This window comes from Pan troglodytes, chromosome 18 (assembly GCF_028858775.2).
Source record: "Pan troglodytes isolate AG18354 chromosome 18, NHGRI_mPanTro3-v2.0_pri, whole genome shotgun sequence".
NCBI lineage: Eukaryota > Metazoa > Chordata > Mammalia > Primates > Hominidae > Pan > Pan troglodytes.
The window spans coordinates 40,567,230-40,593,204 of NC_072416.2; the positions used below are offsets into that span (position 1 = coordinate 40,567,230).

The 25,975-nt window shown below is 43.5% G+C and overlaps 1 protein-coding gene across 1 annotated transcript in view; it reads right to left on the reverse strand.

The window, feature by feature from the left end:
* Nucleotides 1-2,730: 2,730 nt before the first annotated feature.
* LOC745694 (Uncharacterized) overlaps nucleotides 2,731-25,975 on the reverse strand; it is an 81,050-nt gene continuing 57,805 nt past the window's right edge. The window contains exons 22-25 of the mRNA XM_063796335.1: nucleotides 15,886-15,974; nucleotides 15,645-15,754; nucleotides 2,951-3,025; nucleotides 2,731-2,854 (exon numbers count right to left, since the gene is read on the reverse strand). Of these exons, the coding sequence (XP_063652405.1) occupies nucleotides 2,731-2,854; nucleotides 2,951-3,025; nucleotides 15,645-15,754; nucleotides 15,886-15,974 (398 nt within the window). The remainder of the gene's footprint in view (nucleotides 2,855-2,950; nucleotides 3,026-15,644; nucleotides 15,755-15,885; nucleotides 15,975-25,975) is intronic.

Consider the following 25,975-nt stretch of genomic DNA (forward strand, 5'->3'; position numbering starts at 1 on the left):
TGTCAGCTATATGTGCTTGTCTGAGGAAAAAGTCAATGTGGGGACATGTGTGCTTATCTGAGGGAAGAGTTCACATGAAGACAGGGGTGCTTGTCTGAGGGAAGAGTCAACCTGAGGATGCATTTTCTGAGGGAAAGGTCCACGTGGGGACAGGTGTGGGCATTGTCTGATGGTAAATGCCCATTCAGAGACGGTGTGTGCCTGGACTGAGCTGAAGTTTGAGGGAAATCTTTCTCAGTCAAAGGAAGATGCGAATCATCTGGATTAATTGCTTGTCAGCAGGGAAACTTGGTTGCACATGAACCTGATAAAAGAAAGGTCTCTTGTGAATGGAAACATCTTATGTGCAAATGGGGAAAGTTACTTCATTCTTTGTTGCCTGCATCTCATGCAATTCCCTGCCCACACGGTGTAAATGTATTTGATATTTTATTTTTGTACACTCTGCATTTTATCCTGGGGTTCATGATGTGCTACATAATTTTGTAAGTTGTATATATTTAGATTCATAGTTTCCATCATAGAATTGTGAGAATTAACAAATTGTGTCATGCGTTCACTACTGCAGATCATAAAAAAGTTTCACTGTTTGCAAACAGTACCTGTTTCTCCTAATGCATACCCTCTCTCTAAATTTCTAGAAAATCCTCATATATTTATGACATCTACAGTTTTGTCTTTTACAGAATGTCAAATAAAATGTATACAACATATTTCAAATAACCTCACTGAAGAAGGTGGCACATAAAGTTTCTCACCTATATAACTTAGAAGTCAGGGTGTTCTGTAAATCTAAAGTATAAAGAAACTGCACTTAAACACTTTTTTCTAGTCAATAAACATACTTCCAACAGGGTTACAAGTTAACAATTCTAATACCATGATGCATATATTCTAAAATTGTACAACAAATTGAATGAATGGCAAATGATGGGAGGGGTTCCTCACTTTGCAGTAGGTGGTTATGGACAGGCAAGGAAGGAAAGCTTGAAACATTCATGTATCATCATAGTAGATTGTAGATACCAGTGTTCTAAAGTTTGATGCAATAAACATACAGAAGATTGGATACATAAATAGATTAGATGGGTCCATTAACATGGGTTAATATACACATACACATTTTCTAGGCCTGTTAGAGATTCTAGAAACACTGACAGTATATTAACAACACACACACCCAACATCATAATTTTGTGTTTTAATATAATTCTTTAATATCAAGGACCAGCAATCCTTGGAGAAATAACTGATTCTATGTGTAGAAAAGAAAACAGAGATAATGAGCTTAGTATTTCTTGTAACACCAGGAAATAGGGAAGTGATCAAAAACAAAAGGATGGGGCATGCTGTAAAAATACAGAATCCAAACTAAATGAGCTCACAGAACCTAAAAAAAAGCTGTGGTGATTTGAGCGATAAAATAAATAATGTAGCACCGGATCTTCTCCATAGTAAAAAATAAACATTCATGAGCCAACACCGATATTAACAGATTATTGAATAAAGAAAATTAGAAAAAAGTCACCTTCCATTCAGAAGAATTCTAAACATCTTAATAATCTTCTCATTAAATAGGAGAAATTCAAATAATTATGCTGTGATTGTGGCCTGACATTAGAGACAAGAGAAAAATCCTGTTAGTGGAATTCATAATTAGTTTTTAGATATCATGCCGAAAGTATGAGCTATGAAATAATTATTTTATGTAAGTTTACACACATACACACACACACTATATATATGTGCACACACACATATGTATATAAATATTTTTCTGCCACAGACACTGATATGGGAGTAAAACGACAACTACAATTTGGAGAATACACTTGTAAAACACATATTTGTTAATCAATTTTTTGTTAACTTCGTGAGTGACTTATATAATGGGTATATAAGGAAACTTACAACTGATCAAAAAGAATCAATGCAATAAAAAATAATCCACATACCATACGAGACACTTCATCACAATTATATGAAATAATTAAATACAAAATTTTAATTAGAAATATGTGCGTTTAAACAACAATGAGATATCAATACTAATCTATTAGAATAGTTAAAATACGCAATACTCATAGTGCCAAATGGCAATGAGGATGCGGAAGAACAAGATCTATCATGCATTGCTGGCATGAACACAAAATTATAATTGCACAAAATGGAAAACATTAAAACATTTTGATATTTTATATAATGGAGATAAGTGTAGAGTTAAAATGTGATCTAGCAGCTGTGCTCCAAAACATTTACAACACCTGTTCCAAAACTTGTGCTCACACTAATATTTTCAGAGGAATTCTTTTATTGGTTTTATTAATTTGATTTGTTTTCCACTCCCTGAATTTTGCTGACAGAATAAAAGTTGTATGGAAAATTTCCCACATAATTAGAGTCCATACACATTTCTATTTTCCTTTTTTCAGCAATGACTTAAACTTGCTTTCTAAAAAAAGTCTTTAAAGCAAATAAAATCCCTGTCATCTCTCAAGCCCAGCACTGCTGCCACCTCCCTCAGGATTTCTAACTGTCTCAGGATGTGGGTTTTCACATTGTGTGTCTCGCACAGTAGTACACATCTATGTCCTCAGATCTCTGACTGCTCTGCTCCATGTAGGCTGTGCTCGTGGACATGTCCCTGGTCATGGTGACTCTGCCCTGAAACTTCTGTGCATAGCCTGTCTTACCATTGCCAGAGTAGATCCCTCCCATCCATTCAAACCCTTATCCAGGGGCCTGTCGCACACAGTGAATATCGTAGCTGGTGAAGGTGTATCCAGAGCTTTGCGGGACACCTTCACTGAGGCCCCAAGCTTCCTCCTTCAGTCCCAGACTGCACCAGCTGCACCTGGAATTGGGCACCTGTGGAGAGAATACAGGAGTGGATGAAATTCTTTTTGACTGAAAAGAGTCCTCTCATCCTTCGGAGTAGGTGGTCCTTTACCTGTAGCTGCTGCCACCAAAAAAATGATCCTTCAGGGCCAGTCCATGGTGAGGAGCTGTGTTCTCAGCAACTTCTCTAGAGGAGGGATGTGGTTGTTGGGTGATGCTCTCAGGGCACAGGAATAACCATATTTAATCTCAGTGGATCTCATGATATTTGCATATTCATGATTCAGAGAATTTCATAACTCAAGACCTGATTCAGGACAAGAAAGAGAGGATAAATGGCACATCAGCCATACAAAAGTGAGATGGTGATGGTCCAAGTCCTAATCCCACTTGAGGAAATGCATGCCCTGCTCCATTTCCAAACACTTTGTGGACAGAGGTCCTTTCACTGAAGAACCAGCACCCACAGGACGCATTCCTCACAGTGAACCCATATTTGATTAGCATGGAGACAATCTGGATCATTTCTTGGACCATCACTATGACACTGAGCAGATGCCTTTGCCTCATTCTGGTCTCATCAGCCACCCGCACAGACCACTGGTGACTCTGAGAAAGAGACTGCTGTATGTCCCATGTGAGTGTCCAGCAGGGCCTATGGACAAGCTATGAGATCTGCTGGGTGCTCCTGAGACAGTGTCTTCAGCATCTGCCTGAGATCCTAAGATCTTTAACAGAAGTCTTTTAGTTTACTGATTTGGCCTGTGATGTGTGATTGGCGCTGATTTTCTCATAAGACTGACAATAGCAATGAAGGGTTGGCATAGCAATTAGGAGTTCTTCATGAACTCCCAGCTCTCAAAATAATTTCCAAGGAATCTGTGTTTTGAATAAGCTTGGGTTTTATTTCTCACTCTATTGAAAATAATTTTGTGATGTATTTACATCAGGAAACAAGACGCTCTAACGAGAAAGCTGTTTTTAGGTGAGGTGCAAAGTAGTGGAGAGATGGAGGTGTCCTTGAATTCTCAGAATTGCTGGAACTTGAATACCAAGTTCACCTCTGAAAGGCAGTAGTCTATCTGTGAGGATATCAATCAGCTCTGCCTTCAGGAATCTTTGGATGTGGAAAAGATCAAGAGTGTGATTTATTTTTATCCATCGTGGTTAGAGGGAAACTTCCGGTCCCAGGAAGTGGGTGATTTTAACAGAAGCACCTGAGACCTTTCCTTCTGAGTCGTTTTGAATCCTGAGATCTATTGGAGATCTTAGGAGAAAGCAATGGGGCAGATCTCCATTCTCCTTAATGTGTGATCCTGAGGATGTGGCCTGACCTCTGTACACTTCCGTGTTAAAAGATGTAGATTGGGGATTGCAGTGACAATTTCATATGCAAACTCTATAATAGGTCAGCACTGGAGAATAGTCTCATCACCAAGATTACTGCAATTACCTTTCCTGGGAACCAGAGAGAACCTCCGTGACCCCTCTCATCTGAGCACACAAAGAACTCTGCTTCTGCCCTGACAGATCACACCTGTGACATGGGGCAGGACAACGACAATCAAGTCTAGTGTCCTCATTCATATATTGACCAATCTAGCTCGATCCTTCTATCTCTGAAAGGCCCTCTCCTCCACTGAATTGCATGAACATGCCTTTGGGTGTGGGGCATTACAGCTTTGTTATTTGATATTAGTTTAGTGAATTACATAATAAATAATCTGCCTCCATGGACGCTGGCAACAGGAGAATCATCAGAAGCTGGGTGAGTCATATAATCAGGACAAAACTGTGCTCTCTTCTTCGGACCTGGAAAGAGTGGGCTGACCTCGTGTGGGGCAACAGAGGGGAGGAGACAGACCAAACATCCAGAACCAGGTGAGCACCTCACTTACCAGGTAGTCGCTGGGCCTTTTGTTTGAACACATGCAGAAGGACCTGTGCTCACCTTCAGGGAAATGGTGAACTTGGAGAAAAGATCACAGTGACCAATAATTTTTTACTTATCGAGAAAAAAGTGTCATAGGTCTCTATGCATCAGTATGCATGTGTACAGGTTGCTACACAAAAAAGAGGAAATTATATTAGCTGGAAAGAAAACCAAAGAGCTTCTGAATGTGTAGATGTTGTTATTCTCAAATATGCTAGCTCCCATTTTAGGATGCTGCTCACTAGGGGCCAGGACACTGGGGCCGACAGAACATGCTGCTGAGGCTCAGTTCTGGATAAGAGCTACTGAGAACCAGAGACTCACTTCTTCCACACAGCCTCACTGATGGATGAAGGCTCTGCCCTGGGTGCAGCAGCACTGAAGACGTTGGCCCTCTGGTTCCCAACCCTGCTTCTATGGAAGAAGGTCTACCCCAGCAGGAGCTGCATGCTGATAAAGCGGAAAGTTTCTCCCCAACCCTGCACTGAGCACTCAGCTCCTACATTGAAGAAGAAAAACACTCCTAATCTCCACCTGCAGAATCTTATCTTGGAGCTCTGTCTCAGGAGCGGGGGTGAGGCTGAAATTTGGTCATAAAATAGAGTCCCGAATCTGGTCTGGAAGGACCTGACTTCATTTACAACAGAGTGTGGAGAATTACAAAGCCCAAGAGTTGCTTCAAAAACGGTGGAGGCTGTGGTAAAAGGCACTTGGAAGGAGATGGGTGGATGCATGGGAGATCCAGGCTAAACTGCAGGGCTGCTGGCCTGCAGGACAGAACCAAGAAGAAAGAGAGCTGGGAAGAGTTCTCCTGGGATCAGTACAAATGTCAAGCACTGTTTGTTCAAAGGCGCCCATGTTTGTTTGGTTCCATCTGTAGAGCAACTTAGACCTCAGTGCATTGTTGAAAATATAAACTTCCAACTGCAAGTAGTGGAGCTCAACATCTGGTCCTGGTCAGGGAAGAGACAGAGAGAGCCCAGCCCAAACCAATGACATGCGAGGTTGACAGTGAAATCCACAACTGTGTCTCTGGGGATCTTTCAGGCAGGCCTTCTGTCACTCAGAAGAAAGTCTGGAGTTCACCTGTAATGCTTTATGTCAAATTTTCAAAGACATTCATGTTGTTTTTAGTTTCTAACATACACACACCACACACACACACACACACACACACACACACACAATGTTAAACATCTGAATACATGTGTGTGAACATATGATTTCAATCCTTTGTAGGACATACTTAGGAGTGAGAGTCCTAGGTCATGGATTAAGGACATGTTTAATTTTATAGGAAACTGTAAATGATTTTCCCAGAAACTGTTTCATTTTGCATTCCCACTAGCAATATATTAGTCTCTAGGGTGCCTGACTTCTTCACCGACGCTGATATTGTCAGTATTTCTTCTTTATTTTTTGTCTTTCTAGAAAGTCTATGTTAGTGTCTCCTTTTGGTCTTGATTTGCAGTTCTCTAGTGGAAAATCACATTCATATGCTGGTGTGTCATCTGTACATCTTCGAGGTTTGCCGGTTCATATTATAATTACATTGGTAGATATATGACTTGCAAATATTTTCTCCTTTGCAGCTTGTCCTTAGTTTTCTTGATAGTCACTTGAGTAGAAAATGTTTTAAAATTTGAAGTTCAACTAACATTATTTTCATTTATTGGTCACAATTTTAATTTTCAGTATTGTTGATCAACTGTTAATAATCATATTTTAATTATATTTGTTTTTATTTTATATGTATAAATTTGTGGGGAGTGACTGCAATTTTATTACATATATATATTGCATAATAGTCTTGGCTTTAATGTATCCATGATCCAAATAATGTACATTGTACCCATTAAGTAATTTCTCACCATTCTCCCACCTTCTGCTCTCCCATCTTTCTGAGTCTCCAGTGTCCATCATTCCTTTCTCTATGTCCCTGTGCACATATGAGTTAGCTCTCATTTATAAGTGAGAACATGTGGTGTGTGATGTTCTGTTTCTCAATTATTATACTTAAAATAATGATGAATTCCATCCATGTAGCTGCAAAAGATATGATTACATTCCTTAATATGGCTGGATAGTATTTAAATGTATATATATGTAACATTTTCTTTATAAAATTATCTGTTGTTAGGCATAGGTTAATTCCTAAGTTTGATGACTGGGCTATTATGAAGAGTTCTGCAAGAAAACAAAAGTCTGCTTATCATTCTGATATAATGATTTATTTTTCCTTTAGGTAGTTATTTGTGGTTATCGAATCAAAGTAGTTCTACTTTTACTTCTTTGAAAAATCTCCATACTGTTTTCCATAGAGGCTGTGCTAATCTACATCCTCACCACAAGTGTCCGAGCATTCCTTTTGCCTTCAATCCTCACCAATACCTGTTATTTTTGGCTCTTTAATAGTAGCCATTCTGACTGGTTTAAGAAATAACATTGCAGTTTTAATTTGCATCTCCCTGATAATTAGTGCTGTTTAGCATTGTTTACTTATTTATCATCCAGCATTTTCCCATGTATATCAATACATCAACTGGTGTACCTTAAATACATACAATTTTATTTGTCAACTTTAGCTCCATAAAGCTGAAAATGTAACTCAGTCTTATAATAAAAAAATGCATACTTATATTTCTATGTATTTTATCAATATGTGAGAATATAAACAGAAAAACTTGTACGAAAATAGTTATAACAGTTTGTTTATAATATTTATGTTGGAAAGAAATTTAAATTTCATCAACAGGAAAACAAATATACATATTGTCATTATTTCACATAATAAACTGATTTATTTACTTAATAAACTGTCATTTACTGATGTTATGGATTGATTCAGATATGAAATATTCATATGTGTATTAGTATGTACATATGTATATATATGATGACAAAACCTTGAGACATGAAATTACATAAATCTAAAAAATAGCAAAAATAAGTTCAAAACAGAAAAAATTAATCTATAGTGACAAAAATTAGAACATTTTTCTATTTGCATTTTTCTGATGGTTAGTGATGATGAGAATCTTTTAAAATATTGCTGGCCACCTGTAAGTCTTCTTTTCAGAAGTGTCTGTTCTTGTTATTTGCCCATTTATTAATGGGGTTGTCTTTTGATTCTTGATTTGTTTAAGTTTCCTATACATTCTTGATATGGTTTGATTGTGTCCCCACACAAATCTTATCATGAATTGTTGCTCCCATAATTACCATGTGTTGTGGGAGGGACCCCGTGGGAGATAATTGAATCATAGTGGGGGGGTCTTTCCCATGCTATTCTCATGATAGTGAATTAGTCTCATGAGATCTGGTGATTTGATAAAGGGGAGTTTCCCTGCATGAGTTCTCCTCTCTTGCTGATGATTTTATAAAGGGGAGTTTCCCTGCATGTCCTCTCTTCTCTTGTATGCCACCATGTGATATGTGCCTTTCACATTCTGCCATGATTTCGAGGCTTCCCCAGCAACGTTGAAGTGTGAGTCTATTAAACCTCTTTCTCTTGTAAATGCCCAGTCTCAGGTATGTCTTTATCAGCAGCATGAAAAGCAACTAATACAGTAAATTGGTATCAGTTGAGTGAAGTGCTACTGATAAGATACTCAAAAACATAAAAGCGAATTTGGAAGTGGAAAACACGCTGAGGATGAAACAGTTTGGAGGACTCAGAAGAAGACAGAAAAAAATGTGTGAAAGTTTGAAACTCTCTAGAGATTTGTTGAATGGCTTTGGCCAAAATGCTGATAATGATGTGAACAATAAAATCCAGGCTGAGGTGGCCTCAGATGGAGATGAGGAACTTGTTGGGAACTGGAGCAAAGTTGACTCTAGTTAGGCTTTAGCAAAGATACTGGTGGCATTTTGCCTCTGCCTTAGAGATTTGTGGAACTTTGAGCTTGAGAGAGATGATACCAGGTATCTGGCAGTAAAAAATTCTAAGCAACAAAGTATTCAAGGTGTGACTTGGGTGCTGTTAAACACACTCAGTTTTAAAACGGAGGTAGAACATAAAAGTTCAGAAAATTTGCAGCCCGACAATGCAATAGAAAATAAAATCCCATTTTCTTAGGATAAATTCAAGCCAGCTGCGTAAATTTACATAAGTAATGAGGACCCAAATGCTGGTCACCAAGACAATGCAGAAAATGTTCCAGGGCATGTCAGAGACTTTTGTGGAAGGTTCTCCCATCGTAAGCCAGAGACCTAGGAGGAAAAAATGGTTTCATGGGCTGGGCTCAGGGTCCCTCTGCTGTGTGCAGTCTAGGGACTCGGTTCCTTGCATCGGAGCTGCTCCAGCCATGATTAAAAGGGGCCAAGGTACATACAACTCAGGCTGTGGCTTCAAGGGGTGAAAGCCCCAAGCCTTAGCATCTTCCATTTGGTGTTGAGCCTGCAGGTGCACAGAAGTCAAGAATTGAGGTTTAATAACCTCTGCCCAGATTTCGGAGGATGTATGTAAATGTCTGGATGTCCAGACACAAGGTGGCTGCAGGGAGGGGCCCACATGGGAACCTCTGTTAGGGGCAGCGAGGAAAGAAAATGTGGGATGTGTGCTTTCACACAGAGTCCCCACTGGTGCATTGCCTAGTGAAGCTATGATTAGAAGGCCGCAGTTATTCAGACCCCAGAATAGTAGATCCACCAACAGCTTGCACCATGCACCTAGAAAAGCCATGGACACTCAGAGCAAGCCAGTGAAAGCAGCTGGGTGAAAGACTGTACCCTGCAAAGCCAGAGGAATATAGCTGCCCAAGACCATGGGAACCCAACACTTACATCAGCATGACCTGGATGTGAGACATGGAGTCAAAATAGATCTTTTTTGAGCTTTAAGATTTGACTGTCCCACTGGATTTTGGACTTGTACAGGGCCTTTAGCCCCTTTGTTTTGGCCAATTTCTGCCATTTGGAATTGCTCTATTTACCCAATACCTGTACTCCCATTGTGTCTAGGAAGTAACTAACTTACTTTTGATTTTACAGGCTCATAGGCAGAAGGGACTTGCCTTGTCTCAGATGAGGCCTTGGAATGTCAGTTAATGCTGAAATAAGTTAAGAATTTGGGACTGTTGGGAAGGCATGATCCATTTCGAAATGTGTGTACATGAGATTTAGGAGGAGCCAGGGGCAGAATGATATGATTTGACTGTGTCCTCACCAAATTCTCATCTTAATTGGAGCTTCAGTAATTTCCTAATATTGTGGAATAAAACCCCTGTGAGATAATTAAATCATGGGGGCGGGTCTTTCCCATGCTATTCTCTTGAGAGTGAATGTCTCATAATATCTGATAGTTTTATAAAGGGGGATTTTCCTGCACAAGTTCTCTTTTCTTATCTGCTGTCATATGAGACGTGCCTTTCACATTCCACCATGACTGTGAGGCCTCTCTAGCCTTGTGGAACTGTGGATCAAACCTCTTCTTCTTCTTCTTTTTTGATAAATTGCCTAATATCAGGTATGTCTTTATTAGCAGCATGAAAACCAACTAATACAATTCTGGATATTAGGGCATTGTTGGATGCAACATTTGTGAATAACTTCCCACAATCTATAGGTTGTCTGCTTACTATGCTGATAGTTTTGTTTGTTTGTTTGTTTGGTTGGTTGGTTAGCTGGTTGGTTTGCTGCATAGTAACTCTTTAGCAAATTAGTCTCTCCTTATCTATTTTTGTTTTTGTTGCAATTGCTTTTGGATACTTAGCCAAAAAGTATTTGTCAAAGCTGGTGTTGAGAGAGTATTTTCATGTTGTCTTCAAGGATTTTTATAGTTTGATGTCTTACATTTAAATCTTTTATCAATTTTGAGTTAATTTTTATATATGTTGAAAGCAGACATCCAGTTTGAATCTTTGTCATATGGCTAGCTAGTTGTCCCAGTACCATTTATGGAACAGGGAATTCCTTTCTCATTTCTTGTTTTTTTGTCAGCCTTATCAAATATCATAGGGTTGTAGGTGTGCAGCCTCACACCACTCAAATTTTTATCACTAAAAAGTCAAAAACCAATGGATACTGATGGGGCTGTGGTGAAAAGAAAACACTTACACACTGTTAATGGGAATATAAATTAGTCCACCCACTTTGGAAAGCAGACTGGAGATTTCTCAAAGAACTTAAAACGGAGATATTATATGAACCAGCTATCCTTCTACATGGTATACACTACAAGGTAAACAAATAATTCTACCAAAGAGACACATGTGTGTGTATGTTTATTGCTGTGTTATTCACAGTGGCAAAGACAAAGATCAGCCCAGATGCACATCAATGGTAGAGTGGATATATAAAATGTGGTATATGTAAAATGTATAATACTACACAGCCATAAAAAAGAATGAAATCATGTCCTTTGCAGCAAAACAAATGGAGCTGGAGTTCTTAATCCTAAACAAATTAATTCAGGAAAAGAAAACTGAACACCATATATTCTCCTAAGTGGGACCTCAGCATTGAGCACACATGGATAAATATGGGAGCAAAAGACACTGTGGACTGCTAGACAGTGGAGGGAGAGGGTGATGAAATCTGTATTCCAAACCTCAGCATCACCCAATAATCCCATGTAACAAATCCACACATTAACCCTCTGTTTCTAAATTATAAAGTCGAAATAAAAAAAAATCCTTATGTGAGAACTAACTGGAAGCACTGAAGAGGACACTTTGTGGGGAGATGGACCTGTTCCTCACCCTCACTTAGCTGCTGTAGACAAGTATGTGCACATTTGCCTGAAACCCTCTAACTGTACCTGGAAAATCTGTGCCTTTTGTATATGCTAATTTTATCTCACAAAAATGGAAAATAGACAATTGTAGAAAAATATTTTATATTAAAATTAAAATCTTAAAATAAATATGAAAATTCAAATACAAAATGAGAATGTGATTGTTACAATAATTATTAATGTGCATTCGGCTATATCTACTAGAATAAAATCACAGAAATAAGAAAGATAAATGTAACATCTGAAAATAAAAGAAATTAATGAACAAACTGAAGACACCTGGGACCCACAGGTGGGGTGACTTGACCTTCAGTCATCCTCTTGGTGATTTGAGGGTTTTCCCAGGAAACGATGAGACGTAGTTTCTCAATGGGGCTCTGGTGACCCTGGTGAGATGTCTGAAGGTCCCCGAGGCCTGACCATCCAGCCAGCACCCCTGGCCTGTGGACGCCCTGCCTGCCCTGCAGAGGCGGTTGGCAGTGCCACCTGGCTTTTGGCCGGGTCCTGGGGAGGCAGAGAGAGGCCAATTTTGGTTCTCACTCCTGGCCCCCCAGAGGGCACAGTGAGGAGCCAGTAGGGAGAGGATAGGAGAAGAGGAGGAGGAGGAGCGGTGTCCCTGGCAGCAGGATTCCCACGTGGAGCAGAAAGTGAAGCAAGCACAGGGGAGGGGGACTAGAATCAGTCCCCCACAGCAAGCACAGAAAGGAGGAGCTGCGCAGAAGGCAGAGCCCCCCGGCCCCTGGGGCCTGGCTGGGGAAAGTCCGCACTTGGGGAGAGCTGGGAGCTGTTGAAGGTTTGAGGGGAGGGGAAACGGGTTGTGTTTCTTCATTTCTTTTTTTGTTTTTGACTTTGTTGGTTCATCCTTGTTTTCTAGCTTTGGATCATTTTTGTACCAAGGCGAGCAAGCCTTTTTGAAAAATAACAAAAGAGGAAAAAAAAAATCCCTCCTGGAAAAAAAAAAAAACCCTGGAAAATAGAAAAAAAAAAGGACCTCATAAATGATGCAATTACTTTTAGTTGCAGGCAACTCTTTACATTTAAGTGAAGTGTCTTAACATTTTATATGGTTTTAAAAATATATTTACATATTATATATATAATATATGTAATATATATAAATATTTAAAAAAGAAAAAAGAAAACCACGGCACTCTTCCTGGCCACTGTTTTGGCGGGGGAGGGGGGCTGGGGGGGCGGGCACGTCGGCCTGGCTTCTGTGGTCCCAGTGAAATGGTCTGGTTTGATTTGGCTGTACAGAGACCCCCTGACTTGGGAGGGGAGGGGGGAGTGGTGCCCCCTCCTCCCTCCACTCCATTACTCTCTGCTTGCTACTTCGCTTGCCCCCAGCTCCCACCCTCAGCCCTGTGACTGGAATGTGTGCCCCACCGTCATTGTCCTGAGTTGAATGTCCCTTTGTGGGGGAGGTGGGGGGGCAGTGTCCATCCACGAAGGGGCAGAAGGAGGGAGCCATGGGCCCTGCCCCACCCGCTCGGGGGAAGCCCAGTGGGATTTGCATCTTTCTTTCCCTTTGGTTCCTGCACATTTATGGGCTGGGAGGCATCTGTGTGGAATTGTGTGCAGCCTGTGTGTGTGCTGGCACAAGCCTATGCACTGTGTGTGCAGACGCATGGTGCCTGCACCCACAGGCATGGCCGAGCACATGTGTGGGGGAAGGCTTGGGCACATAGGTGCATGTAACCCATTTGCGCATTGGTGCGTGCCTACCTGAATGTTAGCGTGAGAGGAGCTTTGTGTGTGAGAACATGTGTAATGTGTGTGCAGACATGCCGAGCACCAGAGACTTGTGTGTGGGCCACGTACATGTGGATAGAGATGCATACATGGAGGTGCATGTAATCTGTGTCTCTGAGTGTGTGTGTGCACGTATGTGTGCTGGTGCAGACCCAGGTGTGTGGGTGTGCCTCTGTGTGCGTGTGTTCCATCATCCCTGCACCACTGGCTCCAGATCCCTTCCTGAGCCCCCGTCCCCACTGGCCCTCTCAGAGCCTGCAACACATCAGTGCCCCCAGCTGCATGCGCCTCGCTGCTCTGTCCATCAGTGTGTGCTTGACCAAGAGAAAACTAAGACGTCTCGGGGGACCCCTGTACCTGGTCCTCTCAGCCCCCGCCCACTGTGCTGTGTTACTCGCATGGGGGATTTCCTGCCCCTTCCACAATATCCTGTTTCCCCCAGGAGCCTCAGGCTTGGAGTGGGGTCCCCAGGGGGCCCCTGGGGTGAGCCCCGGCTCCACACCCTGCCCCATCCACCCTGTAGGGCCCATGTTGGTGTAGCGGTGATGGCTTCTGTGGATATTCTGTGACCTCTGTTGGTGTAACTTGACAATGTCTAAATAGAAAAGGGTTGCTGTGTTTTCTCTGTCTCTTTTTTTAATGTCCTTTTTTCTTCTCCCCACCTCCCTGCTCTCTTTCCTTTTCAGTTTTTCTAGCTAAGTGTTTGGGGCTTTAATAAAACTTGTTTCTTTTTCCTCTCCTGGATCTCCTTCCTATAGGCTGATGTCTCATTATTTCTCTGCTTCACTCTGGAGGATCTGGAAGGTGCTGGGATGGGTGGGGTGGCAGGTGGGGAATCCCTGGCAGCCACTGGCCTTCAGCTGGTAGAGCATGAAGGGGAGGACAGAACAGGGCCCCTGGGATTAGCCAGGTGGGCTGGTGTAACACCAGTAATCCCAGCTACTCGGGTGGCTGAGGCATGAGAATCGCTTGAACCCAGGAGGTGGAGGTTGCAGTGAGCCGAGATTGCACCACTGAGCTCCAGCCTGGGTGACAGAGTGAGACCCTGTCTCAAAAAACAAAAACAAAACAAAACAAAAAACAGTTTTTGGCTTGGCATTCCAGGAGATGTCCTGCCTAACCCTCACAACCATCGGTGAGGTGGCTACCGACACTACCTACTCAGGCAAGTGACAAAGCTCAGAGATGTTGGGCATCTTACCCAGAGTCATACAATTGGTAGGTTGTAGACAAATCAGTAAGTTTGAATCCAGCTCTGCCTGACACCAAAGCCCATGGTTACCCTAAAACCAAGCAGGGCTGATGACCTCCAGCAGTCCCCTGAATTGGGTCTCAGCCTCCTGCCCTTTGAGTGAGATGACCCTTGGTGGGGGTCCACCAGTCTTTTCTTTCTTTTCTTTTTTTTCTTTTTTTTAGACGGGGTCTCCCTCTGTCACCCAGGCTGAAGTGCATGATTACAGCTCACTATAGCCTCAACTTCCCTAGGCTCGGGTAATCGTCCAATCTCAGCCTCCCAAGTAGCTGGGACTACAGGTGCCTGCCACCACACCTGGCTACATATTTTGTATTTTTTGTAGAGACGAGGTTTCACCATGTTGCCCAGGCTGGTCTCGAACTCCTGAGCTCAAGTGATCTGCCCACCTCGGCCTTCCAAAGTGCTGGGATTACAGGCATGAACCACCGAGCCCAGCCACACCCATCTTTTCTAGATGCAGCAGCTTTCAAACCCGTAAAGTGGTAACAATACAAAATGCATTTGACACCTCTGTGCTTTAGGTATGTACACACATGTGCACAAACAGCCACAGCAAAGCAGCACCTGCTACACAGAGCACCATGGTGTATGCCACGGGTCCTGATTGGGTTTTACAGGCTTTCCCGGAATTCTGAAGGCTGTGCCACTGTTCCAGCGTGTTCTAAGAGTCCCCGAGGCTGCCTTCCAGCTGTTCTGCATGACTGAGGGCTGGCATGTTACCGAATCTCTTCTCCCCCCTCAGCATCACTTCACTTCCATCCCTGAAGGTAGTGACCGTGTCCTGGAGCCACAATCTTCCAGTCATCACAGGGGCCCCAGTTGCAGTTTCTTCTCCTAAAGACCTCTTTGGAGACAGAGGGCAGCAACCTGCCTACTGTCTGCAGGGAATGCCCCTCCATGAGTCACCCACCCACCAAAGCCCAGCAACCCTTGAGACTCACAGAAAGCCAGTCCCCAGCCTGCCCGTAGCCCATCCCTATGTCCTTTTTAGAATGTCAGCAGATCTTGCCTTCTCTCTGCCATCCTATTCCCCCAAAACTGGGAGAGGAGCCAAAAAAAACCCTCTCCCAGAATCACTGCACTCATGACAGTTCAAGATCAAGTAACAAACGGAACCATCCGCTGCACACCTGGAAGGAGGCCGGCACTCATTCAGCCGCCAGATGCCTATCCAGGATGCACTCCCTGTGAGGCACTGCTCATCCACTCCTTGGGGCTGGGGCTCTGTCTGGCAGGGGAGCTGCCAGGACAGCCAGCAGACAGAACACAGACACCCGAGCTCAACCAAGGCAGGTGCTGGGAGCACACAGGAAAGAGGCCAGTGACAGGTGTGGCGGGGAGTAGCAGGGTTGGTCACATTTGAGAGGAGACCTTGTGGGTGGGTGAGGAGTGGGCTTTGGGGGTGCTGGTGGCTGAGGGTCCCAGGCACAAGGCCCTGGGTGGGACGTAACCAGTGGGTTCTGGAAAATGAAGGAAATCCAAGAAGAGTGAGGAGGGGAAAGTGCAGCGTGGTGGGCAGAAGACCCCTCATGTGAGGCCTTATGGGCTGTGGTAAGGAAGGTACCATGGAAAACAATAGGAGGGTTTAAAATAAGAAAGTGTCATGAACTGACATGTTGTTTCAGAAGTTGTCTCAGAGTGGGCTGGGCATGGTGGCTCACGCCTGTAATCCCAGCACTTAGGGAGGCCGAGGTGGGCAGATCACAAGGTCAGGAGTTCGAGACCAGCCTGGCCAACATGGTGAAACCTGGTCTCTACTAAAAATACAAAAATTAGCTGGGCATGGTGGCAGGCACCTGTAATCCCAGCTACTGGGGAGGCTGAGGCAGGAGAATCACTTGAACCCGGGAGGCAGAGGTTGCAGTGAGCCAAGATCATGGCATTGCACTCCAGCCTGGGCGACAAGAATGAGACTCCGTCTCAAAAAAAAAAAAAAAAGAAGAAGTTAATCAGAGTGGCATGCACCTGCAGTTCCAGCTACTGGGGAGGCTGAGGTGGGAGGATTGCTTGAGGGCAGGAGTTTGAAGTTTCAGTGAGCTATGACGGCATCACTGCACTCCAGTGTAGGTGACCGAGGGACACCCTGTCTCAAATACAATACTGCCTACTGTCTGCAGGGAAGGCCCCTCCATGAGTCACCCACCCACCAAAGCCTAGCAACCCTTGAGACTTACAGAAAGCCAGTCCCCAGCCCTGTCTCAAAAATGAAAAATAGGCCTGGCGCGGTGGCTCACACCTGTAATCCCAGCACTTTGGGAGGCAGAGGCGGGCGGATCATGAGGTCAGGAGATCGAGACTATCCTGGCTAACACAGTGAAACCCTGTCTCTACTGAAAATACGAAAAAAATTAGCTGGGCATGGTGGCGGGCGCCTGTAGTCCCAGCTACTTGGGAGGCTGAGGCAGGAGAATGGCGTGAACCCGGGAGGCGGAGCTTGCAGTGAGCTGAGATCGCACCACTGCACTCCAGCCTGGGTGACAGAGTGAGACTCCATCTCAAAAAAAAAAAAGAAAAAAAGAAAAACCGGAACTTATCCCTCCTGATAGCCATGCTTTATTAATGTTTTATAATAATAATTGCTGGAATTTATGAAGAGTCCGTTAATCTTCTAACAACCCAGACAATAGATATTATTACTTCTGTGCTATCAGTGGGGAAGGCTGACTCTGGCCAAGATTTGAGCGCGATCTGACTGCCTTCAGAGCTCAGGTTCCTGATGGAGAGGAGGCAGGCGCTACTTGACGTGTAGTGGTCGGGGAAGCCCTCAGCTTCTCTCCTTCACTGTCTGCACATCCTCTCTGGGCCCCCCTGGGCATTTTCTGACTGTTTGATCATTGAGTGGCTTAAGTGGTCCCTGAGCTCAGAGTGACAGAGCACCATCCACAGGATAGGGGCCTGGGGCTAGTGGCATCTGTGCCCCTTAACTGAGAACAGGCTTCCTCGAAGCTCACTGGTGCTGACTGGCTGATACCACTCATAATGGCACACCTGGCAGGGGGATCCCTCCATCCCCTCCCCTTTGTCATTGTTCCAGAAATCTTCACTCAAAATCTCAGTCTGTGCTTTAGTTCAGGGTGACAATCATGCTGCCTCTCCATGTCCATACTAGAAGGGCAGGAAAAAATCTCTATTTCTTTCACCTAAGCCCTCATAGATTTGGAGTTTTCCCAAAGAAATGTTTCCTGCCGGGCGCGGTGGCTCACGCCTGTAATCCCAGCACTTTGGGAGGCCGAGGCGGGTGAATCACGAGGTCAGGGGTTCAAGACCAGCCTGACCAACACGGTGAAACCCCGTCTCTACTAATAATACAAAAATTAGCCGGGCGTGGTGGCAGTCGTCTGTAATCCCAGCTACTCAGGAGGCTGAGGCAGGAGAATTGCTTGAACCCGGGAGGTGGTGGTTGCAGTGAGCCGAGATTGCGCCACTGCACTCCAGCCTGGGTGACAGAGCAAGACTCTGTCTAAAAAAAACAAATGTTTCCTATGAAATATATCAAACCCCACTGGAGGCCGGGCGCAGTGCCTCATGCCTGTAATCCCAGCACTTTGGGAGGCCAAGGCAGGTGGATCACGAGGTCAAGAGATCGAGACTATCCTGGCCGACATGGTGAAACCCTGTCTCTACTACAAATACAAAAAATTAGCTGGGTGTGGTGGCGCATGCCTGTAGTACCAGCTACTCGGGAGGCTGAGGCAGGAGAATCGCTTGAAACTGGAAGGCGGAGGTTGCAGTGAGCTGAGATCACGCAACTGCACTCCAGTCTGGGCAACAAAAGTGAAACTCCAACTCAAAAAAAAAAAAACCCACTGGATAGGCAGAGCAAGTTTTACTGTATTTTATTTACCCTATTTTATTTGTTTGAGACAAGGTCTTGCTTTGTCACCCACACTGGAGTGCAGTGGCGCCATCATAACTCACTGCAACCTCAAACTCCTGGGCACAAGTGATCCTCTGGCCTCAGCCTTTTGAGCAGCTGGGACTACAGGTGCAAGTCACAACCCCTGGCTAATTTTTCAATTTTTGCAGAGACAGAGTTACCAAGGCTTATTTTGAATTACTAGACTCAAGTGATCCTCCTGCCTTGGTCTCCCAGAGTGTTGGGATTACAGGCATGAGCCAGCAAGCCTGGCCTAGAGCAAGTTTTAGAGTACAGTTTGTTATTGTTTGTATGGCTGCTTTTTTTTTCTTTCTTTTTTTTTTTTTTTTTTTTTTACAGAGTCTCACTCTGTTGCCCAGGCTGGAGTGCAGTTGCACAATCTCAGCTCACTGCAACCTCCGCCTCCTGGATTCAAGCAATTTTCCCACCTTAGCCTCCTGAGTAGCTGGCACTAGAGGCATGTACCACCACGCCCAGCTAATTTTTGTATTTTTAGTAGAGACGAGGTTTCACCATGTCGGCCAGGCTGGTCTTGAACTCCTGACCTCAAGTGATCTGCCCACCTCAGCCTCCCAAAGTGCTGGGATTACAGGCATGAGCTACCACGACTGACCTGTTATGGCTTTTTAAAATTATTTATTTATTTATTTATTTATTTATTTATTTATTTATTTATTTTTTCAAGACAGGGTCTTGTTCTGTCACCACGGTTAGAATGCAGTGGTACTATCTCGGCTCACTGCAGCCTCGACCTCCTGGATTCAAGCAGACCTCCCACTTCAGCCTCCAGAGTAGCTAGGACTACAGGTATGTGCAACCATGCCTGGTCAATTTTAGTTTTTTGTACAGCCAAGGTCTCAGTATATTGCCCAGGCTGGTCTCAAACTACTGGGCTCAAGTGATCCTCCCACTTCCACCTTCCAAAGTGCTGGGATTACAGACGTGAGTCACCATGCTTGGCCTGTTACGGCTTTATTGAGATTTATTTCACATACCACAAAATGCACCCTTTTAAAGGCTACAGTTCAGTGATTTTTAGCATATTCACAGATATGTGTGACCATCACCACAATCTAACTTTAGATTATTTCAACTGCCTGAACCCTGACCACTTGACAGTCATTCCCCATTCCTGCACCCTCCTCTCTTCCACCTACCTCCTCACCCCGACCCACAGCCCTAGGGAATTAGTAATTTACTTTCTATCTGTATGGATTTTCCATTGCAGACACTTCCCACAAATGGAATTATACAACATGTCGTCTTTTATGATAATCTTCTTTCTACATGTTTCCAAAATTCATCTATGTTGTAGCATGTATCAGTACTGATGCAGGGCAGGCAAGCCCCCAAATTGGGGTTTAGCAGAGGAGGATTCTTGGTTTTGTCCGGGAAATAATTCAAGGGTGAGCTGGTGGTGTTAGACAGCAGCTTTTATTGAAGCGACAGTGCACAGCAGCAGAGGTGCTGTTCCTTGTGGAGTGGGGCTACCCTGCAGGCCGTGTGCTCAGAGTAGCAGCTCAGAGGTGGGTCTGCACTCATAGTTACACCCACTTTTAATTGTATGCAAATTATGGGGTAGATTATGCAGAAATTTGTAGGAAAATTTTGGTAACTTTTGGGTCATTGGGTCGTTGCCATGGAAAGGGGTGGTAATTTCTGGCTATTGCCGTGGCAATGGTAAACTGAAATGCTGCACTGGTAGGCATGTCTTATGGAGAACTGCTTCCACTCCATCTTTGTTTTAGCTAGTTCTCAATTTGGTCCAGTGTCCAAGAGCTGACTCTGGAGCCGAGTCCCATCTCCTACCTCAGTATTTCATTCTTTTTTTTTCTTTCTTTCTTTCTTTATTTTTCTGAGACAAGAGTCTCTCTCTGTTGCCTAGGCTGGAGTGCAATGGCGTGATCTCGGCTCACTGCAACCTCTGCCTCCCAGGCTCAAGCGAGTCTCCTATCTCACCCTCCCGAGTAGCTGGGACTACAAGTTTGTGCCAGCATGCCCGGCTAAGTTTTGTATTTTTAGTGGAGAAGGGGTTTCACCATGTTGGTCAGGCTGGTCTTGAACTTTTGACCTCAAGTGATCCACCCACTTTGGCCTTCCAAAGTGCTGGGATTACAGGCATGAGTCGCTGCACCCAGACTGAATAATTTTTTCTTGTATGGATATATCATATTTTACTTATCCATTCATCGGTTGATGGATATTTAGGTTGTCAGTACATGAACATTTGTGTACAAGTTTTTTTTGTGTGTTGACATATGTTTCAGCTCTCTTGAGTATATCCTAAGGAATAGAATTGCTGGGTTTTACAATAACTCTAGGTTTAACATTTTGAGGAACTGCCAAATTGTTTTCCAAAGTGGCTGCCCCACCAGCCATGTAATAAGCATTCTAATTTCTCCACATTCTTGTCAACACTTGTTATTGTCTGTCTTTTTACTGCAGCCACCCTAATATGTATGAAGACGTAGCTCATGGTTTTGATTTGTATTCCCCTGATGACTACTGATGTTGAAAATCTTGGCCAGGAGCGGTGGCTTATGTCTGTAATCCTAGCACTCTGGGAGGCTGAGGCAGGCGGATCACGAGGTCAGGAGATTGAGACCATCCTGGCTAATGGGGAAACCCCATCTCTACCAAAAATACAAAAAAATTAGCCGGGCATGTTGGCGGGCGCCTGTAGTCCCAGCTACTCAGGAGGCTGAGGCAGGAGAATGGCATGACCCCGGGAGGCGGAGCTTGCAGTGAACCGAGATCGCACCACTGCACTCCAGCCTGGGTGACAGAGCGAGACTCCATCTCAAAAAAAAAAAAAAAAAAAGAAAATATTTTCATGTATATAATAGCTATTGGCATATCTTCTTTGGATAAATGTCTTCAGATCCTTTGCTTATTTTTATTTAAATTGGGTTGTCTTTTTATTGTTGAAGTTTTATTGTTCTTTATATATTCTAGATATGAGTCCCTTGTCAAATATATGATTTGCAAATGTTTTCTCCCACCAGGTGTGGTGGTGCATGCCTATAATCCCAGCTCAGGAGGGTCACTTGAGCCCAGGAGGTTGAGGTTACAGTGAGCCATGATCATATCACTGCATTCCAGCTGGAGCCACAGAGTGAGTCCCTGTCCCAGGAAAACCCTCCCCCCACCCCCAACACACACACACACACACACTTTTTTTCTTCCATCCAATGATTGGTTGTTTTTTCACTTTCCTAATAGTATCCTTTGACACACACAGTTTTTAATTTTTATGAAGTCCAATCTATCAATTTTTTTTCTTTTATAGCTTGTGCTTTTGGTGTCGCAGCAAGAAGATCCTCACACCTCAGCCTCCCAAGTAGCTGGGACTACGGGCATACACCACCATACCTCACTAATTAAAAATTTTTTTTTGCCTGTGCATGGTGGCTCATGCCTATAATCCTAGCACTTTGGGAGGCTGAGGTGGGCAGACCACTGGAGGTCAGGAGTTTGAGACCAGCCTGGCCAACATGGTGAAACCCCGTCTCTACTAAAAATACAAAAATTAGCAAGGCGTGGTGGTGGGAGCCTGTAATCCCAGCTACTCGGGAGGCTGGGGCAGGAGAATCACTCTAGCCCAAGAGGTGAAGGTTGCAAGGAACTGAGATCGTGCCACTGCACTCCAGCCTAGGCAACAGGGTGAGACTCCATCTCAAAAAAGAAAAAAAAAAGAGAAAAAAATTTTTTTGGTAGAGAGGGGGTACTGCTATATTGCCCAGGGTGGTCTTGAACTCGGTGTCCAAAAGTGCTGGGATTACAGGACCTGCCACCACACCCGGCTAATTTTTGTATTTTTAGTAGAGATGGGGTTTCACCACGTTGGCCAGGCTGGTCTGGAACCCCCCGGGCTCAAGGGATCCGCCTAACTCAGCCTCCCAAAGTGCTGGGATTACAGGCATGAGCCACCGGCCTGGCCTCTTCTCACATTCTTGATGATGTCTCGTGACGTACAGAAGTTTTAATTTTTCCTGTTTTTTCTTCCATTGTTCATGCTTTTGGTGCCAAATCTAAGAATCCATTGTCATATTCAAGGCCATGAAGATTTACCTTATTTTTTTTCTAAGAGTTTTAGATTTTATTTTAGAGTCTATGATCTATTTGGAGTTAATTTTTGTAGACAGAGTGAGATAGTGGTCCAATTTCATTCCTGTGCATGTGGTTATCCAGTTGTCCCAGCACCATTTTTTTTTTTGAGATGGAGTCTTGCTCTATCACCCAGGCTGGAGTGCAGTGGTGCAATCTCGGCTCACTAACCTCCATCTCCCGGGTTCACACCATTCTCCTGCTTCAGCCTCCCAAGTATCTGGGACTACAGGCACCTGCCACCATGCCCGGCTAAGTTTTTATATTTTTAGTAGAGACAGGGTTTCACCATGTTAGCCAGGATGGTCTCGATCTCCTGACCTTGTGACCCGCCCACCTCGGCCTCCCAGCATGTTGGGATTACAGGCGTGAGCCACTGCACCCAGCCTCCAGCACCATTTTTTAAGAAAAGATTATCATTTGCCCCATCGAATGGTCTTGGTAACATTGTCAAATATCAAATTGACATCCAGTGTGTATCATGGAGGTAAAAAATATATGTATCAGTTGACCATAAATGTTTGGGTTTATTTCTGGATTCTTAATTCTTTTCCATAGGTCTATTTATCTAGCCTTATGCCAGTACCACACTGTTTAGATTACTGCAGCTTTGTAGTAAGTTTTGATATTGGGAAATGTAAGTACTGCTACTTTGATTTAAATTTTGTTTTCACTATTTGAGGCCCCTTGGAGTTTCCTATTTAGTGGATTCCTTAGAATTTTCTGCATACAATCTCATGTCATCTGCAAATAGAGACAGTTTTACATCTCTATTTGTGGATGGCTTTTATTTCTTTTTCTTGCCTAATTGCCTGGGCTAAAACTCCCAGTAGAATGTTGACTAGAAGTGGTAAGAGTGGACATCTTTTCTGTTTCCTGATCTTAGAGGGAAAGCTCTCAGTCTATTAATTTAATAGCATGAAATACGATATTAGCTGTAGTTTTTTTTTTTTTTTTTTTAGACAGTGTCTCCCTCTGTTACCCTGGCTGGAGTGCAGTAGCTCAATCATGGCTCACTGCAGCCTCGATCTCCTGTGCTCAAGCAATCCTCCTACTTCAGCCTCCCAAGTAGCTGGGACTACAGGTGTGAACCACCGTGCCTGGCTAGTTTTTGTATTTTTTGTAGAGACAGGCTTTCACCATGTTGCCCAGGCTGGTCTTAAACTCCTGGGCTCAAGCAAGCCACCCACTTCAACCTCCCAAAGTGCCAGGATTATAGGCATGAGCCACCCTGCCTGGCCTAGCTACAGATTTTTCATAGGTATGTTTATCAGGTTGAGGAAGTTTCCTTCTATTCCTAGTTTATTGAATTTTATAATCATAAAAGAGTGTTGAATTTTGTCTTGCTTTTTCAGCATCTATTGAGATGATCATATAATTTTTATTCTTTATTCTCTCAATTTTGTGTGTTTCATTGATTGATTTTCAAATATTAAACCAACTTTGTATTCCTGGGATAAATCCCACTTGGTCATGGTGTATAATCCTTTGTATACGTTTCTTGATTTGTTTTGCTGGTGTCTTTTTGTTGTTGTTGTTTTGAGACAGAGTCTCGCTCTCTCTTCCATGCTGGAGTGCAGTGGCATGATCTCGGCTCACTGCAACCTCCACCTCCTGGGTTCAGGCAATTCTTGTGCCTTAGCCACCAGAGTAGCTGGGATTACAGGTGTGTGCCACCACACCCAGCTAATTTTTGTATTTTTATTAATAGTAGAGATAGGGTTTTGCTGTGTTGGCCAGGCTGGTCTCCAACTCCTGGCCACAAGTGATCTGCCTGCCTCGGCCTCCCAAAGTGCTGGGATTACAGGTGTGAGTCATCACACCCAACCGGTTTGCTTGTAGCTTGTGGAGGACTTTTGTTTCTATAGTCACAAGGGATATTAGTCTGAAGTTTTCTTGTGATATCTTTTTCTAGCTTTGGTATCAGGGTAATACTGGCCTCACGGTTCCTTCTTCTTCTTTTTTTGAAAGAGTTTGTGAGGGATTTGTATTAATTTTTCTTTAAATATTCTATAGAAATCACCAGTGAAGCCATCTGGGTCTGGAATTTTCTTTGTTGAAAGTTTTTAAATGACTAATTAAATCTTTTTCCATGTTGTAAGTCTGTTCAGATTATTTATGGGTTCTCCTTCTTATGTCAGTTTTGGTAATTTATGTCTTTCTAGGAATTTTTTCATTTCTTCTATTTATCTAACTTGCTGGCATGCAGTTGTTCACAGTGTTCCCTTATTATCCCTTTACTTTTGTGTGTGTGTGTGTGTGTGTGGAGATGGACTCTTGTTCTGTCTTCTAGGCGGAGTGCAGTTACACGATCCCAGCTCTCTGCAACCTCTGCCTCCCAAGTTCAAGTGATTCTCCTGCCTCAGCCTCCTGAGTAGGTGGGATTACAGACGCCCACCACCATGCCTGGCTAATTTTTGTATTTTTAGTAGAGACAGGGTTTCACATGTTGGCCAGGCTGGTCTTGAACTCTTGACCTCAAATGATCCATCCGCCTCGGCCTCCCACAGTGCTGGAATTACAGGCGAGAACCACTGCACCCAGCCCCCCTTTACTTTTTATAAGTATTGATAGCTCCCTTTTCATGCCTGAGGTATTAATCTGAGTCTTCTCTTTTTTTTTTTTTTCTTGGTCAGTCTAGCTAAACAGTTGTCATTTTGTTGCTCTTTTCCAAGAAAAAACTTTTGGTTTTACTGACTTTCTCTATTTTTTCTATTTTCTATTTCATTTATTTTTACTCGTACCTTTATTATTTCCTTCCTTTGGCTTTCTTTTGGTTGAGTTTGCTCTTCTTTTTCTAGTTTCTTAAGGCAGAAGTTTAGGTTATTAATTAGAAATCTTTCTTCTTTTCTAATATTGACATAGTTACAAATGTCTCTCTAAGCACTGCTTTAGCTGCATCCAGTAAGTTATGTTATGTTGTGTGTTAGTTTCCATTCATCTCAAGATATTTTCTAATTTCCCTGTGATGTCATCTTTCACTCATTGATTATTTAGGAGTGTTTTTAAATTTCTACATATTTCTAGCCGGGCATGGTGCCTCACGCCTGTAATCCCAGCAGTTTAGGAGGCCAAGGCAGGCAGATCACTGGAGGTCAGGAGTTCGAGACCAGCCTGGCCAACATGGTGAAACCCCGTCTCTATTAAAAATACAAAAATTAGCTGGGTGTGGTGATACACTCCTGTGGTCCCAACTACTTGAGAGGCTGAGGCAGGAGAATCACTTGAACCCAGGAGGCGGAGGCTGCAGTGAGCTGAGATAGCGCCACTGCACTCCAGCCTGGAGGACAGAGCAAGACTTGCCTCGAAAAAAAAAAAAATTCTACATATTTGTTAATTTCCTCGGTTGTCATTTTCTAATTTAATTCCATTGCAGGTGGGGTACAGACTTTATATAATTTCAATCCTTTTCCATTTGTTGAGGCTTGTTTTAAGGCCTAGTATAAGTCTATCCTGAAGAGTGCGTCATGCGTAGCT